Source organism: Lichenostomus cassidix, chromosome 7, assembly GCF_008360975.1.
Source record: "Lichenostomus cassidix isolate B80296 chromosome 7, HeHo_3.0, whole genome shotgun sequence".
NCBI lineage: Eukaryota > Metazoa > Chordata > Aves > Passeriformes > Meliphagidae > Lichenostomus > Lichenostomus cassidix.
Window position 1 is genome coordinate 20,462,588 of NC_139488.1, and position 18,618 is coordinate 20,481,205.

The 18,618-nt window shown below is 37.0% G+C and overlaps 1 protein-coding gene across 4 annotated transcripts in view; it reads left to right on the top strand.

Annotated features, from left to right (window-relative positions):
• Nucleotides 1-18,618, top strand: part of FIGN (fidgetin, microtubule severing factor) — a 106,354-nt gene that overhangs the window by 13,514 nt on the left and 74,222 nt on the right. The window contains exon 1 of one of the 4 annotated variants that reach the window (XM_085066612.1): nt 92-218. The exons of the other annotated variants lie outside the window; for them this stretch is intronic. Coding sequence (XP_084922738.1) covers nt 185-218 — 34 coding nt within the window. The 5' untranslated portion in view covers nt 92-184. Of the gene's footprint in view, nt 1-91; nt 219-18,618 lie in introns of those variants that run through there. 4 annotated transcript variants of the gene reach the window in all.

The following is an 18,618-nucleotide window of genomic DNA, read 5'->3' on the forward strand; positions in this document are numbered from 1 at the left end:
CCTAACAGCTGACAGTAAATACAGGAATCACTGTAGCTTGATGCAGTGTTGAGCACTACAGCTGTATTTATTTTGCTGCTAATAAAATGGCAGTCTACTTTGTCATTAGGAAGCTTGTCTTTTTGAAATAGCAATTGAGGTGCAGTGCAGAGTGTTTGAGTTAGTGGAAAGAACTAAGAAATAGATGAACTGCGTTCCTGACTGTGGGCGGAAGGATGGTGAGTAATACATGCCTTGGCATGGCATCTGCCAAAAGCACTTTTTTCTCTTCCTCCCCTCCCCCCCACTACACCATTCTGGATTTGAAAGGTGTAAGGTATTCTGATAAGTAAGGGAGGAAAAAAACAAAAGGGAATAATACTTCCAAGCAAATCATTATGGCATATCTCAGTGACCGTGCCCCACACTTAATTTAATTAGAAGACAACTGCACTGGAAAACTGGTCATTTTAGTCGTAGTTAACGACTGGTTCTCTCCTACCCCCACTCAGAACTGATTATATGCCACATTGTATAATGTAATTTCTACAAGAAAATGAAGTATGAATAGGCACGACAGTATTGTGTAGTTGCAATAATGAAGTTTTCATTAACAATAATAACTTATCATTTAATATGCTTTTAGAGGAGAAAATAACTATTTTTCTTCTGGTGTTTCTTCTTACTATATCAAACAGAAAAAAAACCCCTGGTATCAGTTTGGGATATTTTCTAAATATTTTAAGCAAAAAACTGTCTGGATAGCTATTAATATGTTCATTGTGTGGTAAGAAGTCACTGAAGGAAGTGAAACCTTGTATATGCTTGTTTCTTATAGGATAACTATTTTCAGGAGGAATTTCTGTTACGTTGTAATATAATTTACTAGAATATGGTTTCTGAAATGGTATGGATTGTTCTGAAATGCTGGATTTCAGGCAGGAAAGTTTGTTTCCTAGTTAGCTGTAATAAGGCTTACTTTCTGTCAGTAGTAAGATGATATGGATAAAAATCATGTCTGATTTAAGGAAAAAAAAGATTATGTATTTGCATTTGTGCACCAGATTCCACTTGGTGATATGTTTGTTGGGCTGAGCTATTAAGTGCTCTGTGGACTGTGTTTTAACTAGTGTATGATTGACTAGGTATATTAGAGCTTTTTTACTTACTGCCAATGCAAAGCTTGACCCTGGTTTTACCCTGATATGTTTTTGCCTTTAAAAGGATCCACACTTCATGAGTACTCTGGTGGGCGATAAGAAAATTAATTGTTGTTATTTGTAGGGTGTGTCTCCGAGTTAGAGTAACTTGCTGAACTGATGCTGAATAGATTTTATTTTCTTAGGTTGATTCCAAAGTTCAACTATGGGAATTGATGTATCATCTTAAAATTTCAAATCTACATTTTATGCACTGTGCCAAAGCACCCATGAGCTCATTAAGCAAAGACTTTTTCAATTATATCTTGTGTTTATGCATGTATTTATACTTGACAGGAATCCTTTAGAGGTTTGGTTTGCTGTATTAATGCTTACAGTGTATTAGAGTACATAAAATATGCTTTAAAATAAAAGAAAGAGAGTAAGTACTGCTTACAGATCTAGTGCTGGTAGCTCCCTCTCTGTTTTAGTAAGTGCTGAACAATTCCTCAGCCAGACACCCAACCTCTAGAGGGCACAGCACTAATCTCCTCCACCAGACCCTCTCCTGCACAATCTGCACAAAGTTTTAATGCTGGCACATACAAAGAGAATTCAAATAGTGTTGCATAAAAAAAAAATCTCCCTATTCCTCATTATTCCTGGAGTTTTGCTACAGTAAGTGATTTCCTTTTCTTTTTCCTTCTATAATCTGGGGAATGTTTGCTTTTTTTTTGTTTGCTCAATTTGCTTTTTTTTTTTCCCCCCTCTAATGGTGATCTTTATGAAAGTATACTCAAATCCACTATCTTGCTGACTTGCAGGTATTTCTCCCCCTGGTAGAAACATTTCTTTAGGTATACAGTGCTCTTTCCTGTAGTAAAGACTACAGAAGCCAGTGCAGAGCATTTGAAACTTCCACAATTAGGTACTAAAATTTATTTTGTACTAAAATCTGGATAATAGTTCAGGTGGGATTAAACCCAGTTAGTGGTACTCTAGTCACCTAGGTTCAATTGCTCAACCCTTTTCTCTTGTGAGATGCCATATTACAGTTTTTTTTTCTCCTATAGGTTAATGTTACTAATGTTTATATTTATGTGAAGTCATACTTCTTCTCCAGTTCACTGTGATTCTCTACTTTAGTATATCGCTATTAGCAATCAGGTTTCCATAAATTCAAATAATTCTGATTGTTGGCTTTAAATTTTCCTTAGATCTACTGATGTAGAACAAAAAACCAGGTATTTCTGGATCTGACACCAGAAAGAAAGACACTCTCCAATTGATAGTTTGGTTTTGTTCTAAGACTGTATGTTTAGGGAGAAATGCATATTTAAGAAAAATTCATTGCACAGAGTGTCATTAACCACACAGACAACTTTTCTTGGAAGTGTAGTGGTATAAGTTGGGCAATTTCTGTTTGAGAAATTGCATGAATACAGCATTTTAGCTACATATTTAATGATGAGCGATAAAGCTTTTCTTCATTTTTGAGCTTCTGCATTTCTGTACAACAGAAATAACAGAGGAAGGTTTTGGTCTTGTTTGTTTTGTAGGTCACCTTGCAATGCTCAGTTCCCATTTAGAATCCTAACCTGTCCTTCAGAAATAATTAAAAGTTGTTTGGTATATGAAGTGTATGGTATCTGCTTTATAAGTGGTATTAGACCAAATTTTGTTGGGGAAGTTTGACAACAATCTGTGAACAGTGTGGAAGATTTAGGTAGTATGTTCCCATATTGAAGCAATACCATTTCCAAAGTTTTTCATTGCTTTAAAATGTCAAAGAGTCTTTGTTGGTTCAAGAATAATGAAAGTTTATGGAAATGTGGGGGAAAAATTTCCAAGACAGAGTACAATCTGGGGAAGTGCTAGGTAAAACTTGTATGTCTTCATCACCTGCGACCAACAGTCAACTTACTGGAGAAGTAACTGTGACATTGTTTTGTGATTCATCTAATCCACTTTTTCCCAAGGGGCTGAGACAGTCACTAGTGTGTCGCTTCAACCTTGGCACACACCCAGGTTTGCAAACTTGGTTCTTCATTTGGTGTTGTGTGGTGGAGCTCTGCAGTAAAACTGCCCAAGATACTGAAACCTCAATAAAAAAAGGAGGTGTAACACCTGGAGTGTGTTATGGTCAACTCCTTTACAAACCTAATCTCTGCAGGGTTAGGTGTGCTCTTGGAATAAGCTTCAACTGTCATGGAAATAGGTCAGAAATATAGTTAGGGTGTCTGGGCAGTCTTAAATAACCAAGTTTTTGATGACAGCATTGTTTAGAGTCAGACACTCTCCCTGCTGTTCTGCCTGGGAGGGAGCACTTTTTTTTTGCTAACTGCAGGTGGAGGATTGGTATCATCCAAGTAATTCCCTTACTATTGTCCTCCAAACCCAAATATCCTGGGTCATTCTCTTCCCCCTTATCAAATTCATGGCTTTTACAGCTTGTTCTAAAAGCCAAAACAAAATCAGGCTGTGTTGAAGTTAGTGGGGGGAAACATGCAAGTCCTAGAGCCAGAAATGTCCCATAAGGGACACGGTGCGTGTCCCCTCTGGGTTCAGGTGGGTTGCCTGCTGGAGAGCCTCTGCCCACATCACCTGTGGCATCATGGTGGCAGGCAGAGCTCACTGACTCATGTATGGTTCAAAACAGAAGGGAGAAATGAACATGCTGCGAATGTATTGGTACAATTTATAGGATTTAAAAAGAAAAAGAGAAGGTTATGTTAGGAAAATAATTCAAAGTCAATTTTCATGGGGAATAAGCACCAAGCCACTCCAGTGTAAGCTGAATGACAGGTCACTGACTTTGTTAGCTGGAAGGGTATGTGTCATGTCTTTTGTCTGAATTTAGAAAAATGTGAATTTTGTCCTTGTGGTGGAACATTGTACCTCTTAAACATAGAGAAGGGGAGAAGAACAGCAAAGGATTTGTTTTTTTCACTCCTGAACAACAGCATGAGCAAAGCCACCTTGATTTTAAAATTCAGGCTCCAAATGTCTCTTTAAACCATTTTTAATAGACAGTAAGTTATAAATCATTTAAGCAATTACATGAACACAGAAGGAGTGGGGCCTAGCCTGGGCTTCAGCCCCAGATGTTTCTTGACTACAATAATGGCCCAGCCCAGATATTTACAACTTAATTTCTGGTCATGTGCACTTGCCCATAAATGGTTCCTTTTCCATTTCCAGTTCAACAACTAAACCACTTATAGTAGAGCATGATTCAAATTTGAATGGTGGCAAGATGTGAATAGAGACAATTTACCTTTGGAAACTTTCAAGTCCATTTCCAATATTTAAAATGTAAGGTAACTCTTGAACAGAGAATGATTGATTGGCCCCTTTTAAAATGTTGTATTCTTAATTTTTTTTGTCTATAGTTGCATATAAAATCTGGTTTTATCCATTCCTCTTTTTCATTTTTTTTGTTTAGCTTTGCTGCAGTTCTGAGCAGAGACCTTTTCTCCCCTCTTTTAATGCTATGCCATCTAGCACTACTTGCATTGCAAGCCAGTGCATCTAACCTCGCTGCTCTCTCCATTCCTGTCCTGCTTACTCCTCCTCCCAAACAGCCCCATTGCTTGAAACTAAACAAATTGAAAATAATGATTGGTAACCATCTGCTGTGCTGAAATTCCACGTACAGCAGTTAACTCCATTTTACAAAACAACTTCAATCTAGTGAATTACAGTGCAGTTCTTGGTGGCAGCAGCTAGCAACAAGCAGCTTTGAGTTCCAGTAGACAAAGCAGTAAACATAGGGAGCGTTATGCAGAGTTATTTGGTGGTGTTGGGGTGGTGGGGGGATACTTGTGCCGTCAGACAGTTCAGTGTAATGCATTTGAAACCAGAGAGAGTCTGACTGCTGCCTAATTGTTTCATCTGATTAAAAAAGAGGCTGGTCCATAAAACTGTGCTGACAGGCGATCTTACAAATCTGTACCCTTTGGTTTTCTGAGCACAATGCAATGAGGAGGGTGTTCGCGTTTCAGTCATTTCCACGTGACTTTTGGAGTGCCCAATGAAAATCTCAACCAAAAATTAGGTTGCGTAGCTGGTCAAAGTATATTGAATAAAAATAATTATTCATAGATTTTCTATTGGAGAAACTCTTTTATTGATACAGAGCTGTAACAAGAAGCACGCTAAAAAGCGATGGACTGCCAATCCGCAGAAATTCACATAACGACAGACTATGATGTAATATTAAAATAGCCACCATTACTATCTATGTTTTTAACTCAATTTCAATTATTTGAGTTTAGATTTTGATTGTGTGTAAAGAAAGTTGCTTAAAATGGGCAGTATATTGAGTTCAAAGGACCCATACAGTTCATAAATTCTCTGGTGTCTACTGGATTTTTCATCAGGGAGACTTCCAATAAAAATGATCTATTTTAGAAATAATATTGTTTAGTAGGTTGAAATGTGGTGTAATAAAATTAGACCTTCAGTCTTCTAAAGTTACTACTTAGATGGCACCCTTGGGATGGTAAAATGGCTGTATAAGCAGATGAATCAGACAGTTTCACTGATGGATACATTTGTCAGTCTCCGTTACAGATATAATATATTCTTATATCTGTAATCCTGACACTGTTACATCCAAATGAAATCAACATGAGGTTGTCATCTTTAAGCAAATATGTTAAGTGTTGTCTTTTGTGCTTTGGATTTGAAAGAAAGGGGCCCAAGGGAGCCAGCATCATGCAAATGGAACAAATCCCATTTCTTCTGAGCTGTGCTGTTTCCCCCTTCATGGCAGCTGGCTGTGTTATCTTTGTGTGTTTCTCTGAGTGCTGACAATTCTTTCAGTGATCTAAGTTAGGGCACATTAGAAAGTGGAAGCAGCTGTCTGTCGTTATACTGAGAGACGTGTTTGCTCTACTGCAAAGATGAAGGACCATGAATCCTTGACACACTCTCTCCCCCCTCCCCCTTTACTTTCCAACATGATCAACATTCAGACGCACAGATTGTCTGCTTGGACAGTTTTTTGTTCTGACTGACAGCATCTGGCATAGACAAATTTAAAAATACATAGCATGCCATGCTTGGAATTGGAACATCCCTTCTTTATTAATCTTCTCATTTAAACCATTCATTTACATTTCAAGAAAGGTTACAGCTTGATGTGGTTGAAACATTTATTTTAAATGAATAACCTCCTAATGAAAGACCTCGAATGAGCACCAAACAGTCAGTGTTTATTAAAAATTACACCTGATTAGTATGGCCTTAGAACTGTTGCGGAGACATAAGATTTCCCCATTGTCTCAATCCATAATAAAAAAGAAAAAGAAAAAATGTTTAGCATGTGTAACTGTATTTTTTTTTTTTTAACCACAGAGCTCAATGAGAATAGTGTTTTCACTTGCAACCCCCCATCATTTTCAAGAGTACAATGTTATAAAGCAGTAGGCTTTAAAATGCTATTTGTCTAATTAAATCTGGTTTTGCTGGAACAATACATTTGAAGGAAATGCCTAAATAGAGCTTTGTTTTGTTTTATTCTGCTAAGGCATTTATGGTTTGAGAGACAAGATGCTTCATGATTTGATGCAATCTGAAATCCTATATATATATATTTTTCTACTGGGAAGTATTCACATATTTGTATACAGTACTTTACTAGTAAAATAGAACTGAAATGGTGGACCACCCACTAAAATGTTTATGCACGTGCACATGCACATATGCACACGTACATTCTGTGCACTCTCATCTTCATGATCTAGGTTAGCAATGCAGACATGCTTGTCTAGCATTTATGTAAAAATAATATGAAAATTGGCTATACCACTCAGAATATGGACTTGAGTCCATGAAGGGAGGGGGAAAAACCTCTTCTTGTACTAGGCATTTCAGATGCCTTATTGGATTGCAGCTTTAACTATTTGCTGTACATTAAGAAAAAAAAATCTTCCAGAAGGAGTTGTGGGGGTGGGGGTGTGTGGGGGGGAACACCAGTATTATAATAAAATAGAGGACTGTTCAAGTGCTTGGCAGTAAATATGTAAAACAAGTATCCTGGCTTATTTGGAAAGGAAAGAGAAGCTGTAGCAGACAGGCTCAATTAACAATTGTAAGCAGGAGAGGACTTGTATTCCTTCAGTAAATGTAGGAGAGGTCATTTGCTTTAGGATAAAATCTGACAAATTTCAGATATAGGCATAAAGGCTGGAATAAATATGACAAAAGATTTTCAGTTGCACATCAAGCATTTTGTATTTGCAATGGCCATTTACATTTTTCTCAGTGAATAGATATCTTTTTTATTAATGTTTTCCTGAATAATATGTTCTTAAATTAATTGACTGTGAAACAAGCATTTTGGGACAATAGGAATTTTAATACAAGCTCAAAATATCATTTTGCTTTTTAAAAAATTCTTTTAGTAATGCCTAATCTATTTTTCTTTTCTGAAGGAAGCACTAAGATGATAAGTTTTCAGCAGAGCTTTTACTATGCTAGTTATGTGTAATCACAGAAGTGAAATCAAATTTTATTTTAAATGAAATCACAGCTTTTCCCCCACAAACTGTTCCATTTATGTGATAAACTTCTATTTTTATTTATTTTTTTAATGACTAGTTATAAAGGCTTGTACAGATATGCATCTGTAAGCAAACTGGGAATAGGTTAGAGAACACAATTCCCTGGTGTAAAAAGCAAGGTTTAGCAGTAATGCTTTTAATCTGGACTTGTAGAGGATTCGGGAGCATCCATAGATCTGCTTCAGTAATTACCATACCCCAAGTGGCACTGAAAGAGACATTTGCCTAAAAACTTGATGTCTTCATTACACTGTTTACATTTTAATTAGAAACATGAAAATTAGTGATTCATATGGACAACTATAGTTTAAGTAGGTTTGCTCACCATCCAATAAATCAGAGGGGAAAAAAAGGAGGGGGGTGGGAGGAAAAAAAGGCAACCCCACAACCTGCATCTGCAAGCAGCAAACCCTCTCAAACCTTACACTTGTAATAAACAGTTTACTAGGAATCATTCATGGGAATAATGTGTTGGTATTAGAAGCTGGTTAAAATGTGGTTTGTCTTTTATCAGAGGAAAATTCTATGTAAATTAGAGACTGTTATTTGAAAGGTAATGCTAATTGCACTCAGTATTACATGTATGAGATAGGGGTGTGTGTAGCTTCTGTCTGTACATAAATACGTATACTGTAGTTATATTAAGGAGAAGAATTGGTGTAGGAATATTTTGGCAGTGCAGAGTGCTATGTATGGCTGTAGAGCAGCCAGTTTAGCCTGTTTCAGTATCTCTCCATAAATACATGTAAACATTAGTATAGTTGCACACGAAATGCATATATACAAATACATGTGTGTGCATGCACGGAGACAAGTAAGGCGATGTGGATAATTTCCCCCTGAATTTTGCATGTACCTGTCAGCGCCAGTGGCCTAAAACCATTCCGTCCAGGAGTGATGGGGAGAAGCAGCGGTGCCTGTCAGTGTCCCTGCCTGAGTCAGCAGCATGTCCAGTGCCTGTGCCGGGCGACAGTCACTCATGCAGCCCTGCCCTCCCCGGGGGCCGCCGGCCTCCTCCGCACCGAGGAGAATGACCCCTCTGTCTGGCACGCTCGAGATCCCGAATCGCACCGCATCGGTGTGCGAGTTCAAATCCCTACTCCTGAAGGCAGAGCTGGGATTCCAGCTAATGACTCAGAGATACAGAGGGTCAATGCACTGGTGATCTGGAGTACTGAGCCATTGCACCAGCTTAGTTGTACTTTTTTTTTTTTTTTTTTTTCCCCTCCTTCCATAACTTACTGTCTTACCCTCCACATTTCCACCCCCATTCCTTTACGATAAAAGTGATGATACGTAGAATTGCATTTCTTCTTTTAAGAATACTTAATAGGTCATATTTCTTCAGATTTCAGTTTGATCCACTCAATTTTAAAGGAAAATATTTTGCTTGGGGGGACATGGGAGAATTGTTTTCCACGCTATTAAATTTGTGTTACGTTAGTTCCATATAGGCTGTTTTGGGCATTATGCAAATAATACATGGATAGTCAATTTCTTTGAATGGGAGAGCAAGCCTTGGTAGCAATAAGTAAAAACTCAAGGGTTTAATATTAATGTTTTTTTCTTTAACCAGAAATAAGGAAGTTTCCTACTCCCTTGATTTTTTTTTTTTTTTTTTAAATTGGATTTCTTTTTGTTGGAATCCTTACGATTTGTAAGCTAATCTTTTCCTCTGACTGTCACTCTGCATTCTGTTATTTTCTTTATATATTTATAAGTTTATGTGTATATGTTTATGATTCTTCCTGTGTACCTTGGATTTTTAGACATTACATTATATACGTCAGAATAAGTATTTTATAAAAATGTTTCACATTTACCAATATGAATCACATTTTTGTTCTTTCACCATTCAAGTGGTATTTTTGAGCCAAAGAATAAGTAAACCCAGGTATGCCTTGTGGCTATTTTAATGCTTTATGCAAGCATTTCACATGCCAAAAATACACAATAGCGTCTTTTTTGCATTTGTTTTACTGTTAAAATAATGTTTCAGTTTATGTCAAACAGCTTCATCTCATGTAAAGATTGTTTTTCCTTTTTTCCTAATTTTTAATCAAATGTTTTTAACGTTGTCTCTAATTCCTGCTAATTTGGAAGCACTGCAATGAAGTAACTTGGGTGCACACTTAGTAGTGCAATTGACTTAGTGACAGTGCTATGTCTTCATTTGTTCTGGTGTTTCTTTTTTTTTTTCCTTTTTAAACACGTCTCTTTGGGTCTAGGCATGTTATAAATGTGACTGAACAGAACTGTTAACATCTGCAAAGACAGAAACATGCTGCCTGCTTGTACGTACTGCAAAATTCTAATAGTTTTGTGCTATCTGTTAAATTCAGCGTGCTTTTTGCATTGTGGCACGGAACAGTTGTGCTGTGAGGGAAGCTGGCTGCCTGCCAGCCATCGACTATGAAATCCCGGGTACCTGAGAGCTTATCAGTTCTTTTGATTTGTAAAAGAAAAAGTGATGAAAATGTTGGTAAACTGCCATGAAGCTTTAAGGCTGCTGGAATAAGGAGCCGTGTAATCAGATTGGAAAATGGAGCTTGAGATTCTCTGCATGTGAAGCAGTCGCCTGTGGACCTACCGAGATGCTGTGCAAGTGCCCGAGCTGACCACTTTGTTAGCAAATCAGCTTGTTTGCTGCAGCAGCAGGGTAGAACAGGCTAGTCCTTGTGATGGAATGTAACACAGGTAATATCTCTTGCTTTGCACAATGTAATCAGCTCGCAATTAGCTCACTCTACATTAACCTTCTTGATATTTTTCCCTTTCGTAAGACTATGCACTTTAAACAATTAACTATAGAAAGTAATCCTTCAAGCAAATCAAAGCAATCCTTTAATTTTATCACCCTGCTGAAAAAGTATCAGGTGGTCAACTGGTCTTCATCAGCTGCTGGAAATTCTCAGGCTCACTGTAGCGTGGAGAGGTTCTTTAACCCATTCACATTTAGAAAAATGTCAAGATTTTATATTTCTCACATAATATAATGCTGCATCGTGAAGCTGCAATTGGAATTGTTTTAATGAAAAGCCTTGGGAGAGCCCTTTCATATACAGACAGCTTTTACGCTTCTGTTTGTTTAGGCATTTCCATACACTACCTCTCAGAAAGCTTTGATGACACAGCCACTTGTACTGATAATTCCACTGCTTCACCTCCAGTGAACTTGATTCACTAAGGTTGAAGAGAACAAGGCTATCGTTGCTGATCTTCTGCGTTGCTTTTTAATCCTCTGAAATAAAAGCCTGATAACTGTAAAATTTCTGTGGTAGGCAAACTTCCTTTTAGGTAGGAGAATGAAAGTTTTAATGCCATTTGTGGAAACTTGAAGTTTCTAGCTAAAAAAAATAACTTAATTCAAATTAAGAGAGCAGAACATTACATGCCTTGCTGCTATTTGAACGGCTTACCCACCCAAAAGTTCCTTTGTCTCTTTGATAGTTTTGGATTTTCTTATGGGCTAGAATTTTCCAGAGTCATTTTATAAAATGTGATAATTGATACCTTCGTAATATAGTACAATAGCCTGGTACTTAATGTAAAAGTTTGCTTCTATTTAAATATTTGTTCAACATGCCTTGCTTATTTCTGAACTTAAATCACTCAACAGTTATGCTCTTACAAATAAGTGCAGTGAAATTAGTGACAAACATGTTATGAATAATAGTGCTGTGAATGAGCCTTATTCATACTACATTCATTATATGAAAATAAATATTGTTGGTAATTTAAGGCTGTAATAAATAGTGATCTGAAACTTCTGTCCAGATATTTTGTTTAGGAGATGTTGGAAATGGTCAGCAGCAGCTTTGCCGCCCCCTACAAAAAGTCATTTAATTGAATTCCAGTAGATCAGAGCAATAAACTGAATTTATAATATGTGATCTGCTTTTACCAATGATATCTGGGAAAGCAGTATTGACTGGCTGTGTTAGAGTAATCTTTTATCTCTTTAGAATGTGAGCATGTTTTGAAAATACAAAGCCAGATCCTACTAATCATATTGCATTTATCATATTTAATGTTGGCTTTGGCTCAGTTCTAATATGTATAAAAATTCTGGAATTTATGTGCACATCTGTTTTCTGTGTGTCCCGTTTAAAAAAAAAAATAACCTGCATACATCATATGCTGCAAAGATCTACTTTATATTCTTTTAGAGGACAAACTCCATTAGATATGCACTTACTGTACATTGGATTGTAAATCTTACAATTTAATGGTAATTCAGTGAGCAGTTATTGCTTCTGTGGCCTTTTTTCTTTCTTTTTTGTCCCATCTCACTTGTGAAATAGGGTTACCCTTTACAAGTGTCACATCCATAGATTCATCTTTTGTACTCTATAGTTGTTCCTAGTGCATCATTCTAAGTGAAAAGAAAAATAGGAAGCCAAAGCTACAGGAGGGGCATTGGGGGAGGGAGGTCTATACATAGAAATACAGCATATAGCAGCAGAAAGACCAAGGCAGTTTAGCATCAATCTAACAGATTAAAATTTTGCTGTAAAGGTACATTTTCTTTAACCTCATTCTCATTCGTTTTCCCATACCACTGTAGTTGGTGTTTGAATTCCCAGGAAGCAGAAATGGTGTCTTAATGATACGAGCCTTTTTGCCTCGCTTACACTGTTAATACTCTTATCCCTTTTCTGATATGAAATACTTTTTGCAGAAACAATATACACATTTGTAAAGAAATTATAAAAGGATTCTCCTTTTGAAGATAATGAGTTCTCTTCAGGAACTGCAGGTTACGTGAAACACAAATGAGCTCTAAGTGGAGGGATTTAAAGTCCTGCTACAGCATTTAATTTCTTGAGGAAAGGAGTTCAGTTCAAGGTTAGCCTGTTATTGTGGCACTGGCAACTACTTCTCTCATTCCTGTTCTTCTGCCAGCAGTACTGCACAAAAGGCAGTCATTTTTATTTAATACGTAGGGAGGTATTAATCACTGCAGTGTTTTGTCGCAAAAATTTGTCTTATCAAATTCATTGTTTCACCACTCATGACAATAATAGGTGTTTAATTACTCAATAAGAGCAGTTTATAGATTCCATTTTTCCTGTTTGCTGGACAAATGGTATTGATTTTGTACTTTGATGCAACATGAAACTGTATTAAACACAATTAGAATTCTAAAGCTGGTAATGTGTATCAGTTATGGTAACTGAGCTCCTTGCTAAAGGAACTGCATCTTCCAAATTTTCACTACATTTAAATTCCCAGGAGAAGAAAAGATCTTTAAGGACATTCTTTTTATTGTGTGAGCTCTTGATGCCTTTTTTCTTGTTTTTCACTAGTGTTTATGATTGCTACAAACTTTACATAGTCAAGACAAATGGTTTATGTAATTTTTTTCAGTTAATAATCCCTTTATTGTGATAAAAAGTTGTGCAGATTCCAACCTACTCAACAATTTTACCATTGTCTTGTCCTACCTTCATGCCATACTTATGAACAAGATACCTTTTGTGAAAAATAAAATTATGTATCCCAAGCTTGAGTTTGGACAGTAAAGATTTATGAGGCTGGGGAGGACAGAAGACTTTTTCTATTTTTCCTAGAGCTCTCAGTTTTCTTGAAAAGGTGGCTTTTAAGCCACATATGGGTTTTTCTTTTATTTTAATTTTTAAAAAATTCTATTTTTAATGTTGGTTATTATTGTACTGTCATTCATGGCATGTTTTTGATATATCAATACCTGCATAGGCGTGAGTCCTTTCTTTGAGTAGGATTTTAGTGAATTTACAAAAGTTGCACTGCCAAAATGATTGTCTATTGTATCCTTTGAGGGTCAGTACATTTTTAATTACAATTCTTTTCTGCTACTGGTGCTTTTGTAACAATTTTCAGTGGGGAGGGAGTGTTTAATGTTTTCATATTTTGTGTTTTCTTTTGTTTCCAAAGAGTCAGAATTAAACAGCATGAATTGAAGGTGAGCATACTCGCGTATCTATATCTGAATCAAGAAAAGAAGAATGATTCCTGTTAATGTGCATTCCATTTTACAAGTTTGCTTAAGTAACCAAATCTTATGATATTTTTTTGTTTGTTGGCTTCAAGCTTCTAGGTAAATAAATCAGATAACATCCTTAGTGTACGATTCATAGTTTTTCTTCTTCCTTAATTTTATTTCTAGGTTCTGCTTGTAGCCTGTATTTTACCTCATTTAGCTCAGTTTGAGTATTTCTTAAAAATATAGAAAGAATTTGTGAAAAATGTACCATGATTGAGAAATATTTTTGAAGAAAGCATGTTATGGACAGTAATATTGGTGTTAAATTTTTCCTGCATCTAAACACTTTCAAAGTACAGTTTAAGTAGAGAAAGAAAATGCATTTATTTGAAATGCTCTTTTGAGTTGCATATGAAGGTGGGATGTGTGCTAGTTGGGGAGAATGTCTAGCATCAAGAAACATCCATCGTTTAATCACCTATTTTTAAAGGAAGACGTACTTTTGTTCCCTTCTTTGGGGGTCTGTTCATATTGCAGGTTCACAGTATGTGTATTAATGTACCTATATTCATGTTTGTGTTATAATTGTTTCACGTCTTTTACAGAATATTCCCTGAACTCTGAAAAGCTCTAATTCCTTATTTAAGCTTACCTTAAGAGCTTCAGTGGGACTACATGCTTAAACTTAAGGACATGCTCAAGTGCTTTGCTGAGTCAAACTTTATACTGGTCGGGCCTTCTTGTTTCTCCTTTCAGACGAATTATTTATTTCCTATGTGTTCTGAATAACTTGGATTCCTATGGCTCATTCCATTGTTTGTGTTTTAGGGAGTGAGTTAGGTGCTCTTCACTTTATGAAAATCAATACAAATTTCAATTACACAAACAGCAGGTAAGACATTAAAATTAAAAGGGTGTAGGATGCACATTTTAATCTATGGTGATGTCTCAGCTATCCAGATGTTATGGGAAAATTGAATAAATGTAAGTGGGATTCTGAATAATTGAATATATTGTTCTTATTTATTTGGATTACTGTAGCACTTAGAGGTCTCAACCAAGATGGTGACCTTGTTGTGCTGGTATTGTAAAAACATGTAGTGAGAGACTGTTCTGCGTCAGAGGGGTTACATTCTAAATAGCTGAGACGCACAAAGGTTAATAGGGACACAAAGAGGCGCTGAAATGTGAAGAGACTTGCCCAAGGTCATATAGCAGGTCAGTAGCAGAGCCGTGAGTTAAGCCTACATCTCTGGACTCCTATGCACTAGATTGCTTCTCCAATGATTAAACTATCTGCCTTTAATAGCTATTGAGGGAAGTAATTGTCTTTGATTTAGTAGGGAATTTTGGACAGTGATATTTGTCTGCATTTCTACTTGGTTTTTGCATGTCATAGAAAATCTAGGGATATAATTCAATGATATGGGAAGGAACATTAAAACATGATTCTTATTTTGCCTCACTTATTGCAAATTTTGCAGATACTTCCAGAGAAGTGGTTGCTGTTTCATGGAGTGCTAGCTACAACTGCTGTTGTTTGTTGCTGACTTACACACCTATTTTTGCTTTATGTAAAATCAGAGGTAGGGCTAGTCACTTTGATTGGCTCTCAGGGGATAAAGTTTTAATTACTTTGGCCAAGCCATCCTGAAGCCTGTATCCTCCTTATGACAGTTCACTTCAGAAGCTACACTGCTTCATTTCAGTAACTTTATTACCATTTGGCTCAGAGATTGCTATTTCGCCTTGGCCACAGATTTCATCAGTTGCCCGGTTCACCTTTGTCCACACTATACTTGTGAAATGACCTGCTCCTTTAGTGCTTGTCAATAGTAAATTGCTGCATCCTTAGTGTCCAGGCTGAAGCACAGTAGAGAACACAACTCTTTATTAAATTACTGGATTTTACACTAAATTTTTTTGGATTAAACCTGAATGTGAAAAGTCTTAATTACCACTTAATGCCAGGTAATTAAGGCACTGGCCAGGGTCAACTATATAAAACGCATCTGTTTGAACTGCCACCTGATTAATAGGCTTGGTGATATAAAAAGTTCAGCACAAAAGCATGCTCTGCCAGGGTCACTGCTTTAACAGCTGTAGAAAGTGCAGTTTTTGCTGTAATTTGGGTCTAACAATTGGATCAAAATAATAATTTGTGAGGTGTTCGTGGTTGGCTCTCCAGTGTGACGTCAGTGAATTACTTGAATTTGAAATGAGTTAAATGGTTTTGTAGGATATATTGACGAGTGAACTGGTTTGGCTCAGATATTTTCTTAATTTCATTTACATTCTTCAAAATGAACAATCGAGTTTTTTCCCAGACTTGTCTTCCAGATTAGAGTTAAGTTCAAGGAAGGATAGAAGGTAGTAACGTGCGTTAGTTCTGTGTCTATATTTTCATCTGTTCGCATACAGTCACTGTTTTATTGTAGCTCAGGTGCTCTCTGCACTTTGGCTTGTGTTTCCCTGGGAATGTGTGTTTGGGATTGTGTGCCCACAGAGTAATACCAAATAGCTGGCTTAATAGCTGTATTTTTATATCCCTGTACATACATCTGTATCTATATCTATATATACACATATATACACCTCCCAGTATTGTATTCTGTTATAAAAGCTTTTCCTGTGCCATGCTTAGCCCCAGAGGCTCTGGTCTGCAGGATCATTCGAAAATTGTGCTGTGTTCACATTTAGTATAGTGGTGTTTTGTTTTGTTTTTTAAACTCTTAACAGTTTATTGATGGGGCCTGAACAAACTGCTGCACCTTCAGAGGACTCAATTAGCTTTTGCCAGGCTCAATGTGTGTGCAGCAGGCAGCCCATGCATTAGCAATAGCAGGATGGGAGCTATAATGATTTTCACCTACTGACGGCTCTGTAAGCATTAATTTTGACAACAACCTACAAAGTAGGTAAGCATGGTTATCCCCACTTTATTTTTGAGCCCACCAGATGAAGGATTAAAGCCTCGATCCGACTGATAACGTGCATGTGCTTAGCTCTCGAACAGTCGGCGGATCTGTGTGTTTAAGTGGAAGAGCCTTTTCCAGCAAAGTTAAGGAAATATGTTTTGAGACAAGTTTTCTAAGTGAGCAGATTTCCATGTCACAGCTACATTTGGGTCTGGAATACTTGAATCTAGCTTCATTTTTCATGCTTCAGCACACCACTTTCAAAAAAATACTGTTTTAATACTTGTTTCAAATACAAGTACTACAATGATTACTTAATATACAGTGGCAAGATTCTTAGCTCTCATATTTCCAGTGAAGATTGCTGACAGTCTTGTGAGGTTTTTCTGCTGTGAATTCACTTCAATTTTGAAGTCAGTGTGGATCAGATGTTTTATTTAGCTTTTTAATTATTGTTTTTGAATGCAAATTTTGTATTGAACGATGTTTTATATACTTACAGCATAAAGGTACTTAGCTGAGACTCGGGTCTCTGTATTGGGTGCCCCACTTCTCTGTAAGGGCATGTGTGAGGATACATTAAATTCAACAGAGAGGAAGTCAGGAGAAACAGTTCTCTTGGCTTTTTTTTTTTTTTTTTTACGACCTTCTTTGGAAACCACGGCTGCGGCAGCTCACCCAGCCATGAAAGGAGCCAATGTGCTCTTCCTCCACCCTGGCTGGAGATGAATCCCCCACCTCTCTAGGCAAACCAAAATTTCCTTGAGGGCAGCTCATGGGCTCCCTTGCAGCCTCCTGCTCCAGTACTCTTTTGGGCACAGACTGCTGGCTCTGGGGGCTACCTGCAGGTTTTGCAGGAAGCTGGGATTCTTTTAATTCCATCCTCTGTGCTGAGCTGCAGGAATTGGTTTGTGTCCAGCTCTACAAATGGAGCACTGCATGGGCAGCTCAGGACCATATTGCAAATGGTACCGTATGGGGCTGGCACAGTTGCTGCTGAGCTCCTGTTCCTTTCTCTCCGGATGCTCGTAAAGCTCTCCTTTAATTTGTCAGTTGTGGAGAGCACATTTTAACAATAAATGGGAAATCCAACTTCCTTTCTGTTTTCTATTTTTTTTTTTTTAGTAAAGGTTTGCTCATGATCTGTTTCTGTTAAGGATAAATGTCCCTGCTAGATGGGAATGAACACACTGATGTATGTTCATGGGCTCTGCGATAGCTGTTCAAAATAACTGTTCAAAGCAGTTACAGGTTGTTATGTTAACCATATGCCTTTCAGTTTTACTCTTGAAACAGGAGTAGCACAGCAATAAATTGAAACTTCAATATTCACTATATTTCAGGTTCTGATAAATAGACACAGCAAGCCTAGTTATTTTTTAATATTCCTACTATGGTGAAATAAGTTTAGCTGAGTGATTCCAGAGAGATGAACAATTTTGGCATACTGAGCAAGGAAAACGGAACCATGCAATGCTAAATAAGTGATTCACTGATTAAACTATAGAAATTATGCCTCAGGCTGTGCTGTAGTTGGGCTTTCCTATAAAACTGTGTTATTTTCATAATATAGCTGATACACACAAAGCAATATAAAAATGCCAATCATTCAAATTCAGGCATTTGTACACACATTTCCGAAAGTATTGCCCTATTTTTCAGGTGCTAAAATAGAGGCTGGAGAAAGTTGCTTGAGTATCCCTGTGATTTAGCTGACAGTGACCCTTGTGGTAGTCAGATGAGATTACTGAAGGTCTAAGGTGAATTTGTAGAAGGGTTAAATTTTGTAAGGTAATGGGGACAAAACAGAAAGGATGTATTAGTGTATTTGAAATTGTTTTCTGTTCAGACAGTAGAAGATTGATGACAATAACAGCAACTTTCTTTTTTAAACTGAATATAAGCTTCGGAAACATGTTCATATTCTCTGGTAGAATCTGTTGGAAATCTGTCCACAGGACTCCAGATCATCACAGCTGAAAAACTTAGACTGGAAAAATCAGTGTCATGATAAGAAGAACCCATTGTTTTCCAAGTCTCTTGTTCCA